The 16,400-nt window shown below is 35.1% G+C and overlaps 1 protein-coding gene across 4 annotated transcripts in view; it reads right to left on the bottom strand.

The window, feature by feature from the left end:
- Positions 1–16,400, bottom strand: part of CADM2 (cell adhesion molecule 2) — a 1,069,757-nt gene that overhangs the window by 235,718 nt on the left and 817,639 nt on the right. For all 4 annotated transcript variants that reach the window (XM_067739196.1, XM_067739197.1, XM_067739195.1 and 1 more), the window contains one exon: positions 11,427–11,576. In XM_067739196.1, coding sequence (XP_067595297.1) covers positions 11,427–11,576 — 150 coding nt within the window. The remainder of the gene's footprint in view (positions 1–11,426; positions 11,577–16,400) is intronic.

Genomic DNA, 16,400 nt, shown 5'->3' on the forward strand with positions numbered 1-16,400 from the left:
GGAGTTTTGACTGTTTTGTCCACTGCTATATTCAGAAAGCCTACAATAACTCTTGGCAAAAAGCAGCTCAGTAAGTGTTATTGAATGAATGGCAGAATCTTAATTACTCTTAAGGTACATGCAGTGTTAAACTGTAAAGATATAGTAAATGGATATATATTAATTTATTTTGAATCTATAATCTAAGAATCCCTTAGAAACTGAGAATTAAAGTTAACTTTCTTTGTCACAACTCCTCTGACATAAATAGATGGTGGTAGACTAATAATGTAATCAATTGTGTGGCTACTCAAAATTAGACTCCTTTGCTCCTGGCTTGAAGACTAGAAATTAATTTTTGGTTGACCAAGCCTAGTCAATTCCTTGTTTGAATACCTTTCAAATATATTCTTTCTATTTCCTTAGCTCTCTTTTTGGTCCAGGTTATCATCACATCACATCTTAGCTGCTAAAATCATTTTTATCTTCCTTTCATCCCTCTATACCCAAAGCCTCCTTTCCCATAGCTGTTCAAGTACTGATTCTTTTTCTTTTATTTCTCTAATTTTAAAAAGATGTATACTATAGCTGATATGCTAAGGAGGCAAACAAAAGTAGAGCTGTAGCTATTGAAAAGGCAGAAGCACAGTTATTTGTAGACAATGCAGGCTAGTACAATGAGAAACCCCCAAAGAAGTTCAAAACACTATTAGAACTAGTAGGGAGGTAATAAACAAAATAGAAATGTGCATTTTGATTTGCTAGATACCAATCAGTATATAGAAGGGAGCAAAGAAATCAGTTCAGTCAGCCAGTGTTGGGGCACCAGGACTGGTTTTCATTCCTGCTCTGTGCCACTCTTTGTCACGTGGACTCAGTGGTAGCTCTTCAGGTGAGAGAGCCTTAACATCTCTTTATGAAAATCTCACACCATAGGAACTCACACTCAACATAAAAAGAAGTGAGGCAGAGGCACAAACTATTATGTGTAAAATAAATAAGCTACAAGGACATATTGTACAGTACAGGGAATATAGCCAATATTTTATAAATTTAAATGGAGTATAATCTATAAAAATATTCAATCACTATGCTGTATACCTGAAACTAATATAATATTGCAAATCAACTATACTTCAATAAAAAAAAATTTAAACAGAAGTGAGGCAAGAAGGGCAGGGAGCGAACTTTATTTTTCCTCCTAAATTCTCTCATCCTAACTCGCGTTCTTTTCCCCAAAGCCTTGAGGGTAGCAACTCAGCCTCCAAATTAGAAACCTTCATTGCATTTCACCCTCAACATAGTTACAGCACCTAGGAAATGGTGAAGCTAAATATTACCATTCAAATACAGGGTCTCTGCTTTATGTTCCAGTAACTAAACGGTCTATTTCAGGTATTCACCCATTCACAGCCACTTTCAGGCTAAAGGTAGTATTAAAGATGTCAACTTCCTGTTAGATAGAAACTGCTTAAGACTTCAATGGCAGACCTTTGTTTTTCTTTTTCTTTTGTTTGATGTTGCAGTATCAATTTTCAAACATTTCAAAAAACACAAAACAAACTCTGAGAAGAGTTTCAGCCTGTACACCTGGACACAGCAGCAGGTAGCCCTTTACAACCCATTGGCCTCAAGAGGCCTACAAGCTGGAACTGAGATTGGTTTATGTAATTGGTCAAGGTTGTTTCAAGACCACATACAAATTCATAGTGAAACTGGGATCCAAATGTAGCTGCCCTGACTAGCAAGTCTGTAAACCTCAACTAACCAACGCATCTATAATGTTTGCAAGTGTTTAGGAGGTAGGATTTTAAGTTACAAAGAAATAAGCGACTAATAACCAATTATCATCTCCATAGGAGAACACAGTTACTGGTCCCTAGAAGATATTTTTATCATAATTCAAGATTTAGGAAATAGCCCATTCAATCTCACACCATGCAATTTTCAGCATTAAAAAACAGGTGGGCTATACATATATGAAAGGGTTTTGAGAGTCCAAACACAACATGTTACATCTATATTCATACTACTATCCTTCTTTCTAAACTACAACCATTCTTTCTAAAATGTTAAAATGAATATTACAGACCAATCACTCAGCATTCCCCCTACCCCATTTCCCATTTGTACTTGAGTCCACCTACTAGTCTCAACATAAACAGTCATAAAACCAGAAGACTTAATTCTTACAAACACCCACACTTCAGTACTAAAATAACACTGCCTCCTACATTTCACAGTGCTACAAAATGCTCATTTACTGCTGTTTCCAAGGATCACTCACAAGAGCCTGCTGGGGCTAAAGAAATAATAAATTAAGGAAAGCAGAGTACTTTAAGTTATAACTCTTCATGCTCACATAATATAAAACAAAACATTAAAAATATTTATTCAGAAAAAGGTATTTCTAAATTGTATTATCTTGTCTGAATAGTGGAGAAATGTCACCTGAAGAGGCATGGAGGAAGAGAAACACTCAGTATTTATAAATATAGAAAATAACTAAAATAATTGAAGAAAGCCAAGTGAATTGAAAAGATCATACTCATTAAATTTTTAACCATAATAAATTAATAGTTTAATAGTATTTTAATTAGTATTACCATTCATGAATGACCATATGCGTTTTTATTCCTCCTTTTTTGGTACTTAGACCAATATTTCCAAGTTACTTATAAAAAATGCTCCTTGGGATTAAAGAGAGGCTGCACTTATTAGGGGTACCCAAGTAATAATATTTAAATGAGGTTTCTTATTCATTTTGTACTTAATGCTATAATTATTTTCATAAAACATATTCTATCAAGACAGAAGAATATTCTGCCTAGATTCTATATTTGAGCCTATTGAGCAGGGCCTTCGTCGAATGTAGAGGATGTAAATTATAGTGATTGCTGGACTCAATGGCCACACACCTCTAGTTATACCTTAAAGCACAGTAGAGGCATCTAGTATAAGCTGAACCAATTCATTTCTCTCTCCTGGGAATTTAAAACTAGAACAGAGAAATGCAGTGATTCTAAGTTTTGGAGTAGAATGACATTTATGTCAGTGTTCTAGGGCTAAGTTTTCATTAGCCTCAAACAAAAAAATTAGCACCATTTCTACAATATAGATTCACCATAGGGGGATATGACTCTCTCAAAGTCTGACGTAAAATATTTAAAAAAATACAAAATGGGAAAAACACACTAAAAAATTAAATAGTAAAACTTTAAACACTGTTTTATCTAAAATAGAATTATATTGGTATGAATCAAAATTATGTAATTTTAAATAGAATTAAACTTATACATTATAGACAGTATTTTTTGATACTGTTAAGATTTTCTTATACTTACTAAGGACCTATAATGCTAATGCTATTTTCAAACTTACTTAAAAAATGTTAGAATATCTTAAATTCTCCATGGTGTCTCTGCTGATCCTGATTAAAAGGTTATTCAACATAGAGACCATATCAGTATGTCACAAGAAAATCAGGTCCCTGTACAGTACACTGTTACTTCATATATTAGACAAATAGCACACAATAGTTTATTTACAATTTTTTCTTTAAAAAATAATTTTATCAAAAAAGGTATGTTTTCGGTCATGTATATTTTCTTTTTTTTTTTTAACATCTTTATTGGAATATAATTGCTTTACAATGGTGTGTTAGTTTCTGCTTTATGGTCATGTATATTTTCAAGTCAGGGTTTTTCCTAGACTCATGTAGGATATTTTTATCAATTATTTGGGCATGTTGTATCCTCTACAATGAGGCTTATTATGCAACAAGTAGAATTACATTTATCTACCTGTAAAATGCCTGATCCAATACTGTTCCTCTATACCCTCCACCATGCCAATGTATAGATGATATATGATAACTTGCCACTTAAGGGCAAAATTCATGTTTTATTTATTTTAGGGGCCCCAATGACCAGCATAATTCCTGGGACATAGCAATATTTCACTAATATTCACAGAATTGAACGGAAATTGTGACTTGGAAATCTTTTAAATATCAAATATGCTTAGATATTTATATATTAAGAACATTTACTTAGTGATGCCTGTTATCTTTAATGACTATTAATTCCCAAAACTGAGGATATGAGGTATCACAAAAGATATCAAGGCAATTACCCAGAAGCTGGTTGGTCATTGCTTACTTTTTTTTTTTTTTTTATTGTTTTGGGAGATGGAAATAGATAGCACAATGGTGTTGACCATCCACCCAGTCTGACTCTAGCCATCATCTCACTTCTACTGCCATGACCATAAAATGTGGTATTCTCCAGATGGCTTAAAATCATTGAAATAATTGCTGATTATGTGCTGACTCTGTATGTCTTACCAACATACAAACATATTTATAAAATATGTATCCAGAGACATATATGATTGGAAGATAAAATAAATCAAATTTTAATCAGGACAAGCTGTCTTTCAAGTAGCTCTATTGAACACAGAATAGACTCTTCAAAAATCAATGAGCTACAATAACTGCAAACCACCTAGTGCAGTGTCTACCACACAGTAGATGGTCACCAAATATTTACTGAATGGAAAGACTGAATAAATATATAAGTTAATGATCAGAAAGTAGAATAAAATAGCTCCATGTTATAGAAATAACTTTTCTCTATATGGAGTTTTGCTAAAAAAAAAAAAAAAAAAAAAAAACGGTAGTGAACAGCAATGTGCAATAACTAAAAGGAATTAATTCAAGAATTTGGTCATTTTCACAGAGGTATTTGATTTATTTGCAATAAATTTTGTTTTTATTTTTAATTTTTGTTTTATTTTTGCGGTACGTGGGCCTCTTACTGTTGTGGCCTCTCCCGTTGCGGAGCACAGGGTCCGGACGCGCAGGCTCAGCGGCCATGGCTCACGGGCCCAGCCACTCCGCGGCATGTGGGATCTTCCCGGACCTGGCACGAACTCGTGTCCCCTGCATCGTCAGGCGGACTCTCAACCACTGCGCCACCAGGGAAGCCCTTTGTTTTTATTTTTAAATTACAACACTACAGGGAATTCCCTGGCGGTCCAGTGGTTAGGACTCCGCACTTTCACTGCCGAGGGAGTGAGTTCAATCCCTGGTCCGGGGACTAAGATCCCACAAGCTGCGCAGCATGGCCAAAAAAAATACAAAAAATATTGTAAAAAGTAGTAATATTAGTGAAACCTAGCCTCTCTAAAATATAATATCAAGTATGCAAGTAATGCTGAATTCTAAAATGTTCGAACACTAAAATATGCTGATCATGTTCAGACACATATTTGTAGCTTTGAATGTCAAAGTTCCAAATCCTGACACTGTTATAGATACCACATAATGAATACAGTTTATAGTGTACATGATTATCTTTATGTTTTTCCTAAAGTTGCTGGACTTTAAACTAGCATAAAGAGATAAAGGTAGTAATCATATAATGTACAACTGAAAATTTTGCTTATGCTTAGTAAGAATTTACAATAATGGCTTTATCATTAGCAGATTAAGTAAAAGCAAGTTATTTCTTTAAGAAATCTAATAGCACACAGTTTAACATGTATGTTAAATTTGAGGAATATAACATTGAAAAAAAGTAATCTGTTTTGGAAAGGTGCTGCATTGTTGCAACTTATTTCTCCCCAAAAGAAGCAATTCAATGGAAGGTAGTTGTGAACATAGAGTGACACAAGGTGTTTGATAGAAATTATCTTTACTGAAAATTAGACAGGGAGAAATATCTATTTATGCTTGGTAAGTTGTGCTGGTTACTTTCTGCTTATCATTCCAGATCCATTATCTTCCCTGCTATTTTCCCTGGGAGACTAAACTACCTAGGATTCCTTGACCTATGGTTTCCATTTGGGCTCAGCCCATGGAAGTCATTGATAAGAGATCAAAAGGTAAGAGGAAAAAGAAGTCAATTTACATATTTCCACACATCCTTCTTCCTAACCAGTCTCAGCTTCTAACCAGAAGTCTTCTTCCAAAACTTAGCTTTAGTTCCTTCTGTCACCCTTTCAGAGGCAAGGATGGTTTCCCACTGCAGCTAGCTCCTGGATGCTGCATCATCTTGACATGTTTCCTTAATTATGCCTGTACACCTGTAAATAGTGTGTTCATACTTCATTAACTCGAGTGTATCATTTATTTCCTAATGGGAACCTGATTCCTACTCATTTAATATGGATGCATTTGCTAGCAAATCTGTTATTACAATAAAAATGAAATTATTAAAATATGAGATGTGTTCAAGAGATCATTGAGATGGCAACTTTGGAGTAAAGACCGAAAAGAAGTGATACTTTCCACAAGAAATGTAAAAAACAATAAAAATCCAAAAAGCAATAAAATGAAGTCCTTATCAGAATGGTATAGCATGAAGTGAATTAGGCTTGTCTTAAGAAAACTTGGGTCTCATCATCATTTTGTCACTTACTACTCAAGTCATTCAAATTTGCAAACCTCGGTTTCTTCATATACAAAATGGGAATACCGACCATACAGGGTTATTGTGAATCACAATGAGAAAAGGTAACCATGTTGAAGTTATTTAAAAATTATAGAGTATGGAGTAAGTTGCCATCACTTATTTCACGTCTTTAGTGTAACCTATACATGATTTATTTATTTATTTTTTTAAGAAAGCAGAAAGAAGGGTAATATTGACCACTTTAACACCTGCTTTACTGAGTTAATCTTTACTATTTTAAAGACTGTCACATTGATTGAAACTAGTTGTGGAGAAAGAAACTGTCAGGTGGCACTGGCTGGCATGAAGCCAAGAGAACTTGTACCTCCATTTCAGGTTCATCTCATTTTTCTTCTCTTTATCACTGCGTGTCCTAGGACATGTTATTCATGTTGCTCCTCTCCCATCATCCCCAGTATTAATGTAAAATTATCAGCAGAATAATTGGATAATTAACACCAGCGTTTTTTTGTTTTTTTTTTTTTGGCTATGCCCTTAATAAAATTTTATTTTTGTTCCTTCAGGAATAAAATTTCCTTCAAGAAATTCTTGAGAATCTTTGAAGCATAATGCAAAAAAGCAAAAGTACTATAAAGTAGTAGCATCACAAAACGTTACGTATTTTACATTTTTATACAAAAACATATACAAGCACACAGAGATACGTCTGTTAAATGCATATACTATGCACTCCTGGAGATGTTTGTACAAAGTATTTTCTGTCAATAATAGGAAGGAATTGAAGTGTTCTTTCCTGAGCATTAAGTGATCAGATTGTACTACTTCAATTGTTTTTTCCCACACCGGCAGAGAAACAAACACAATGACCTAATTGATTTTTTTAAAACTTCTATTGCCAAAAAAAAAAAAAAAACTTCTATTGCCAAATACCACACAGCATTCATGTGATGTTTCAGTGAACTCGACTCCCTACTCTCCCTGTCTCCCTATACCCACTCTATCCCAAGTGCTTACCTACTAATTATAACAAGATACGGTAAAATCTGTGTAAAAAGAAAGAGAAGAGGGCCATAACAAGTGGCTACATTTGCTCTAGGTCCCTCTGACCCATAAGAACCTGTAAATCTTCCTCTTGATTTTTATTTTCTATCTAGATTTGCAGTTTCTTAAGTGTTATAGAAGAAGTCTTCATACAAAAACTATGCAGAAATGAAATGGAGTTGTAATTGAATATCTACTTCATAGGTTAATGATTTCTGGTTTTCAGGTGCAAACAACAAATAGATAGAGAAATTGTTAAAAATGCAATTCTGATCCAAAGACTAGAACATCTGATTTGGTGGGATATTGATGAGCCCCTTTCATTTCTCTGCCAGTTGGTGTCAGAAGCAGAATTAGAAGTCAGATCTGACTCCCTGTCTCCTAGGCTACAATGTCGCCATTAAATCTGTGAAATTTAAACAGTAAAATTTCATTTATTGAATATTTGATACATTTTAATGATGACTTGGGGTTTTCTCCGTTGGAAAATGCATATTCTACAGCCAAGGCTGGAATTGGACATGGTCTATTTTGGCATCTAAAGAGTGAGTCATCATCTAGAACTGTGCTTTCCAAAACAGTAACCACACATGGCTTTTGAGTACTTGAAATATGGACAGCGTGACTAAAAAACAAATTTTTAATTATTTTAAAATTAACTTAAGTATCCACACATGACTGCTGACTACAGAACTGTTTTGCAGATATAGAACATTGCCATCATCACAGAAAGTTCTGTTGGGCAGTGCTGACTATAATGTATCCCTCTGTCTTACTGTATATACACCTTCAACAGTTTGAAAATAACTGATGCTCTTTAACTAAAAGGCAGTTGCCAAGATCAAAGGCAGAGGCCACTTGGGTTATATTTAAAGTGACCTGGTGCCCGGACACCTTTGTTCTCAGGGGCATTCTAGTTAAAACTAACATAGGCCAACCTGGATTCCAATCCCTTCATTACCAGTCATTCGCTGAACATCTGTGGACAAATTTTCCTTGAGTGTTTGACTCTCAATTTCTCCAGTTGTAAATGGAGAAAGCTACTGATCACATTAGATGTGCTCAAGGTAGCAAAAGCCTGAATTCACTGCCCTCCTCTTTATTTCACCTGAATAAAAAATATTACAATATTAGCTTCACTTTAGTCAATTACCCCCAGACACCTATCTCCCTTGTGAAGAAATTCCTGAATATTCACAATTTAACCTCCTTGAGAGAAACTCCTAAGAAAAGGGGTTCCTCTTAAGTCTCCTTTAGCTGATCATCAACTGCCTACTCACAGCATGCTTTTCTTTTGTTCCAAGTAAACAACAAAGACTTTTCCAGTTCTAGTTGAACCAATGGGCCACCATCCTGAGATACTTGTTCAGCCCTTACAGCCAGAACCCTCAGAGACCTGGGTCTCCAGAGAGCATGAAAGGCTACTCAGAATGCCTTTTGGGACTCCTAGTGGCAACAGTAATATCAATGAGAAGCACCTGTTTTGTTGTTCTGGCTAGCTCGCTCCCTCCTTCCCTCCCTCCCTCCTTCCTTCCTTCTCATTACTCTATGTCGGTACAAAAATTAAAGTTCAGGGGTACAGAGCTCTGGTGAGAACTGACTTGCTAAACCCAAAGCTTCTCAACCTCGGCTGTATTTTTACAATCATCTGAGATGCAATTAAAACACTGTGATACTGCATATGCCTGAAAGATTCTGTTTGGAAAGCTCCTGAGATCAACTGGCAACACAATGTGAGATAGAAATAAGAACAGAGCTATGGATAAAGCTGTTAACAGTAGCAGCCACCTGTAGAAGCTGGTGCAATCAGTGACACAGACAACCCTTTCGTTTTCTCTATTGTTCTCCTGAGCAGTTGGCAACTTGCACAACACATAAGAGTTACTCTAGTGATGTTAACTCACACTTAGTTTCTGCACTTAGGCTCTGGCACAATTTAGCACATTTGTTTGCTCGAGATAAGCCTTAAGATTGAGGAGGGCTAGGCAGGTAAATGCAGACAAAAATACAGTATGGGGAAAATTGTGATATGAAATCCTTAAAATAAAATGCTTTTATTTTCAAATAAAATACTAGATTTGTAAAGAATTTGTTTCGAGAAAGCCCCTCTTTTCTGAAGGATAATCATGGTGAGAAAAACCCATCATGTTATATCTGGGATATTTAGCAATCTCCCTGTATCTTTACACTGCTACAAAATACTAGATACATCTGATCATATGAATTGTTGAAGCATGCATTTGCTTTATTTCATTTTTTCTTTCCTTATTGCCTTAACAGGTTAGAGTTATGCTGTAAAAAGCTAGTCTGTGTGTGTGTGTGTGTGTGTGTGTGTATAGTATAACAGGTTTCTATTTTTGATATTAGACTTTTTCTAATTCTATTGTGGTTCTAATAATCAGTTGCAACAGAATAACGAAAAGCATTGAATAAAGAAACCTTTCATAAATGGCAAACTAACATGTTTGTTCCTTCACAAGTCCCTGGTTTGGTTCCTTGTCATGTAGTGGAAGGGATCCTTGACAGTGATGTCCCTCAAATGCAAGGGTTTGAAAATAAAAGCATTTCTTTTAAAGATTTCATATCACGATTTTCCCATACTGTCTTTTTGTCTGCATTTACCTGCCTAGCCCTCCTCAATCCTAAGGCTTATCTCGAGCAAACAAACATGCTAAATTGTGCCAGAGTCTAAGTGCAGAGGCTTAGCGTGAGTTAGCATGACTAGAGTAACCCGTACGTGTTGTGCAAGTGACAACTGCTCAGGAGAACAATAGAGAAAACGAAAGGGTTGTCTGTGTCACTGATTGCACCAGCTTCTACAGGTGGCTGCTACTGTTAACAGCTTTATCCATAGCTCTGTTCTTATTTCTATCTCACATTATGCTCCCAGTTGTTCTCAGGAGCTTTCCAAACAGAATCTTTCAGGCATATGCAGTATCACAGTGTTTTAATTGCATCTTAAATGATTGTAAAATAAGGCTGAGGTTGAGAAGCTTTGGGTTTAGCAAGTCAGTTCTCACCAGAGCTCTGTATCCCTGAGCTTTAATTTTTGTACCGACATAGAGGAATGAGAAGGAAGCAAGGAAGCAAAGGAGGGAGGGAGGGAGGGAGGGAGCTAGCCAGAACAACAAATGCTAGCATTCCTAACCCTCTGTCATAGTTAAGTTTATGTGTCAACTAATTAGGCCACAGAATTAAGACCATGCTGAATAGCTATTATACAGATATTTATATCCTATATAATTTAAACTTACCTAAAGCAACAGCTCCATATTTTCACTACAGTTTATGAACTCATTTTCTCCCAATGTTTATAACAATGGATGACGGCTTAGAAATTCAGTATACATTTTTAGTTGTTTGCTTGAATTATACAACATAAATTGCCTTAGTTCTCTAAAAATGTTTAATCAAAATCTATCATCCAATTAGAAAGCCCAGTTAATCACTGAAGTCCAACTCAACTTGTAAATATAGCTTCTTACTTAATTTCAGTTTATTTTGGAAACATGGAGTAACTTAAACTTATTATTGGAATCATTTCTGTAAGTCTTACTTTCAAACTGAATTCATGAGAAAGCACAGAACTTTCCAAAATCATAAAGTGTCTTCTAAATATTTTAACTAAGAGTAATAAAAATAATATATCCTATTGCCAGGAGTGAGGGAAAAAATATTCAATCTATACGAAAGGCATCTACAAGAAAACAAAATCATGTGATATCTTGAGAGAAGATAATTGTTAAGAGAAGGCATAAAACTATTTTTGAAACAGAATTAGAACTGTTTATTTTATTAAAAAGTTGACACAGGTTATCTTTAGTGTTTATGACTTACAAACTAAAGTATTTAATATTTAACATGTTTAAGTACAAGCAGCAGCAGTTTGGTAATCAAAAGGAATAATTTGAATCATCTCAGAAAAATAAATTCATTATAATTAGGATATTTTAGAATATGATTAAAACATTTAAAAGAAAATGTATTCACCTTTCTTGTCATCAAAGTACAGAGTCTGTTGAGCTGGATTTGACCACTGGAGGGAGGTGTTATCATTTTGATCAACCCTGCAGGTCAAAATTGCAGTTCCACCTTCAACAACTGTTACGTTCTGTGTGAGAGGAAACTGTCCTTGGCTGCCTAAAAGGGGATTAAAGAAAAGGTTGATTAAAAGAAAGTTCTAAAATGATTAACTTCCCAAGAGCTATGTGGAATTAACTCCTCATTCCAAGTAAAATTTAAAACAACCAAACAACAGCAAAACTATATATTACAAAAAGGCAAAACATAATTGAAAACCCTTAATCAGAAGACGACAATTTGACATACCATTAGGATTCCTTTATATTCCCTCACATGCTCCAGAAAAGCTTCTTCTCCTCCTAGGCACACATGAAGATTTATATTTAAATAGTAACATGATTATCATTAATTTCCCTTGGCCTTGCATTAATTATATGGTGCTAGACCTGGTTATCTTTGAAGATAATAATTTTGGATGAATTGAACTCTTTAAAAGCAGCAGAAGAAACAGGTAAAATAGTTTCCTTGTAGCTTTTATAATCCTGAATAAAGCCTATAAAATATGAATACTAGAACTTTAGATTCAATTTCTGATAGAAGAAATAAAAAAAGAATCCTATTTCACCAGGGTTTCTTGTAGACGTAGCTGTTTTGAGAAATACAAAATGTGCTGGAGAAAACAATGTAAGTATTCTTCAAAAAACGTTCATCTTATAGAATATCCATCAAAATCTTAAAGTGATTACTCTAGCCCAGGAGATAGAGACAATATTCTTTTTTGTTCCTTTCTGTAGTTTCCTGATGTTTTTTCCAATGCATATATATTTCTTTTATAAATCAAGGAAAAATGTATCTATAAATGACCATTGTCAATTTGGATATCATTAGAATGTAATCAATTCTATCTTCCTAAGTGTTATACTAATTTATTAAAGTAATTCATGTAATAACATTACTTAGTAAAAGCACTTCTAAAGTTAAAACAAAATTCTTGCACACAGCAACATAATATGTAAATTTCACTGCAGCAAGATGATCTGGAGATGAACTCTGCAAAGTCTGATAACAATTATCAACATGGGTAAAAAAAAATGACTTTCTAAAGCCAGGTTAAAATATTATTATGGGAGCAAGGTAGTTTATTAAGTCAAGGATAATTTACATATGCAAGAACATTATGATAACTTAATCACACCCATGAAATATATTTTCCTTTTCTTCTTTAGTTTTGTAATGATTCTGTCATTACTACAAGCACCACCTGAGGTTATGCTGGAGCTATTGGCATAAAGAATCTTATTACCAAAAAGCCCGTTGATTGGCACCATAAGAGAGAGAAGAGCCTGAAAGGGAAAATTTCTTTCCAGACCTAAATGACACAAGCACAGAGGTTCATGACCACGTTATATAATTAAGCCTATCAAGTATAAAAATCTGCTATCAGTAGCTTTGTCTCCTCAGTGCCAACCTCTTAGAGTCACTATGGCAACTCCCCAGGATATCTCCCTGTAATCTTTAGGGTGGAGTTTTTAAATTGAGGTTAGGCAATGTCTGGAATAAACTCTTTGATAGTTGACTTCAAAGTCAACGGGAGCCAGAATGGGATGTGTTTTGCCTTCAGCTCAGAGGTGACCTCTAGCAGGGAAACATGGAGAACTATCAATCTTGTGAAGTGAGGTGAGGTGAAAAACCACATCAGAGAAAACATGAGCTGAAACAGAAGGAAGGAGTAATTACCAAAGATATCAGATTAGCAGCTCATAAATATGAAGCTCAGAATGTTTTTAAGATATTTTGCTTAGGTGCCCAGTTATTGACATAATGCATAAACTAAGCAATCTAGGAGAGGAGGGGATCCTTTAAGTAATAAAAAGCACATAACTGCTAATAAATACACATAGTTCATCCCAGATGACAATTTGACTATCAACTGGTACATAAATAATACTGTCTGCTTCTTTAAAGTGGAAAAAGAGCAGTGATGCTTGCAACAATTTTATCCACTACATTTGCAAAATAATTTTCAAAACATCCCCATAAGAAAATATTATCCTTCTCATTTCACAGATGGGTAAACTGACACTGGGTGGTTAAGTGATTTTTCCATGGTGAAACAGAGTCAATGAACCAGTTGGAGTCTGTTCTGAAATTTCAACATTTTATTCTTATTTTTCCACAAAGGCTGCTGGGTCATATCACTACTTGTTTAAATGTGATTTAGACAACAATGAAAGGAAAAAAAAAAAGTACTCTTTTAAAAATGAAACTTTGAATTCACACCTAGCTGAACTATGTCCTCATAAATTTCAATTATAACATTAAAATCAAATAAGGGAAGATATCAATGTTAACTGCCCTTAAATATCTTATCCTATTTAGAACTTACATTTGATAATTATTTCTGTCTTTCCTTATTGGCCTATAGAAGAAACTAAAATTTGTTAGGGTGTTCTACATTCCAGGGACTCTGCAGACACTAGCACACCTAGACTTTGTCCTTCCAGGTAGGCGATTAGGACAGCTTCCCTCCATCTTCTCCCCACATGGATTCTGACTTCAGTTCCCTGGGACCTTGCAGCCTAAACTCCCTGCAGTCAAATAAATTAGTTTTTCCCAATAAAGAGCAAACTCATATGGAGAATTTACTAATCCTGAATACCCTTACAATATATAGTTTCCAAAATCTTCTTCTCAAAGCTTTGAACTGCCTTTTATTTCTGGTTTTAACCTGGAGACAGCATCAAGTTAGCTTCTACTTTTCTCTTTTAACTCCTCCTGGCTCAAAGTTGACAGGCTGTCATTTAATTCAATCTCAGAGAGTCTTTCTAAAGAGATTACTAATTTTTCCAATTAGAAAAATTAGTAGGTTACAAAGTTAAGGATTCATCCTCAATGTATTTTGATGTATCATCAAAAAAGTATTTTGGGGGCCCTACTACATGCCTTGCCTTGTATGAATCAACATCTGAAAGATGCAAAGAGGAAGAGAAACTTGCTAAGGAGTTTCTGCAAAATAATCAAAAACTAGGATAGAGTATGATGGCAAGGGAGAAGGCAGTCTAGGTGTAGTATAGTACTCATCTTGCTTACCATCAACAAGAATTTCTAAAATTCATTGAACATATCATTGAGGCTAATTTTATTTTATTTGGAGGTTCTTAGTCTTTTAATTTAAAAAAAAATTTTTAGTTTTTTAACATCTTTATTGGAGTATAATTGCTTAACAATGGTGTGTTGGTTTCTGCTTTATAACAAAGTGAATCAGCTGTACATATACATATATCCCCATATCTCCTCCCTCTTGTGTCTCCCTCCCACCCTCCATATCCCACCCCTCTAGGTGGTCACAAAGCACTGAGCTGATCTCCCTGTGCTATGTGGCTGCCTCCCACTAGCTATCTATTTTACATTTGGTAGTGTATATATGTCCATGCCACTCTTTCACTTCTTCCCAGCTTAAACTTCCCCGTCCCCATGTCCTCAAGTCCATTCTCTATGTCTGTGTCTTTATATCTGTCCTGCCTCTAGGTTTTTCAGAACCTTTTTTTTTTTTTAATTCCATATATATGTGTTAGCATATGGTATTTGTTTTTCTCTTTCTGACTTACTTCATTCTGTATGACAGACTCTAGGTCCATCCACCTCACTATAACTCAATTTTGTTTCTTTTTATGGCTGAGTAATATTCCATTGTATATATGTGCCATATCTTCTTTATCCATTCATCTGTTGATGGACACTTAGGTTGCTTCCATGTCCTGGCTATTGTAAATAGAGCTGCAATGAACATTGTGGTGCATGACTCTTTTTGAATGATGGTTTTCTGAGGGTACATGCAGAGTAGTGGGATTGCTGGGTCATATGGTAGTTCTCTTTTTAGTTTTTTAAGGAACCTCCATACTGTTCTCCATAGTGGCTGTATCAATTTACATTCCCACCAACAGTGCAAGAGGGTTCCTTTTTCTCCACACCCTCTCCAGAATTTACTGTTTCTAGATTTTTTTGATGATGGCCATTCTGACTGGTGTGAGGTGATGCCTCACTGTAGTTCTGATTTGCATTTCTCTAATGATTAGTGATGCTGAGCATCCTTTCATGTGTTTGTTGGCCATCTGTATATCTTCTTTGGAGAAATGTCTATTTAGGTCTTCTGCCCATTTTTGGATTGGGTGGCTTGTTTTTTTTGATATTGAGCTGCATGAGCTGCTTACAAATTTTGGAGATTAATCCTTTGTCAGTTGCTTCATTTGCAAATATTTTATCCCATTCTGAGGGTTGTCTTTTCATCTTGTTTATGGTTTCCTTTCCTGTGTAAAAGCTTTTAAGTTTCATTAGGTCTCATTTGTTTATTTTTGTTTTTATTTCCACTTGTCTAGAAGGTGGATCAAAAAGGATCTTGCTGTGATTTATGTTACAGAGTGTTCTTCCTATGTTCTCCTCTAAGAGTTTTCTAGTGTCTGGCCTTACATTTTGGTCTTTAATCCATTTTGAGTTTATTTTTGTGTATGGTGTTAGGGAGTGTTCTAATTTCATTCTTTTACATGTAGCTGTCCAGTTTTCCCAGCACCACTTATTGAAGAGGCTGTCTTTTCTCCATTGTATATTCTTGCCTGCTTTATCAAAAATAAGGTGACCATATGTGCATGGGTTTATCTCTGGGCTTTCTATCCTGTTCCATTGATCTATATTTCTGTTTTTCTGCCAGTACCATACTTCCTTGATTACTGTAGCTTTGTAGTATACTCTGAAGTCTGGAAGCCTGATTCCTCCGGCTCCTTTTTTCGTTCTCAAGATTGCTTTGGCTATTCGGGGTCTTTTGTGTTTCCATACAAACTGTGAAATTTTTTGTTCTTGTTCTGTGAAAAATGCCATTGGTAGCTTGATAGGGATTGCATTGAATCTGTAGGTTGCTTTGGGTAGTATAGTCATTTTCACAATGTT

This window comes from Pseudorca crassidens, chromosome 5 (assembly GCF_039906515.1).
Source record: "Pseudorca crassidens isolate mPseCra1 chromosome 5, mPseCra1.hap1, whole genome shotgun sequence".
NCBI classification, from domain to species: Eukaryota; Metazoa; Chordata; class Mammalia; order Artiodactyla; family Delphinidae; genus Pseudorca; species Pseudorca crassidens.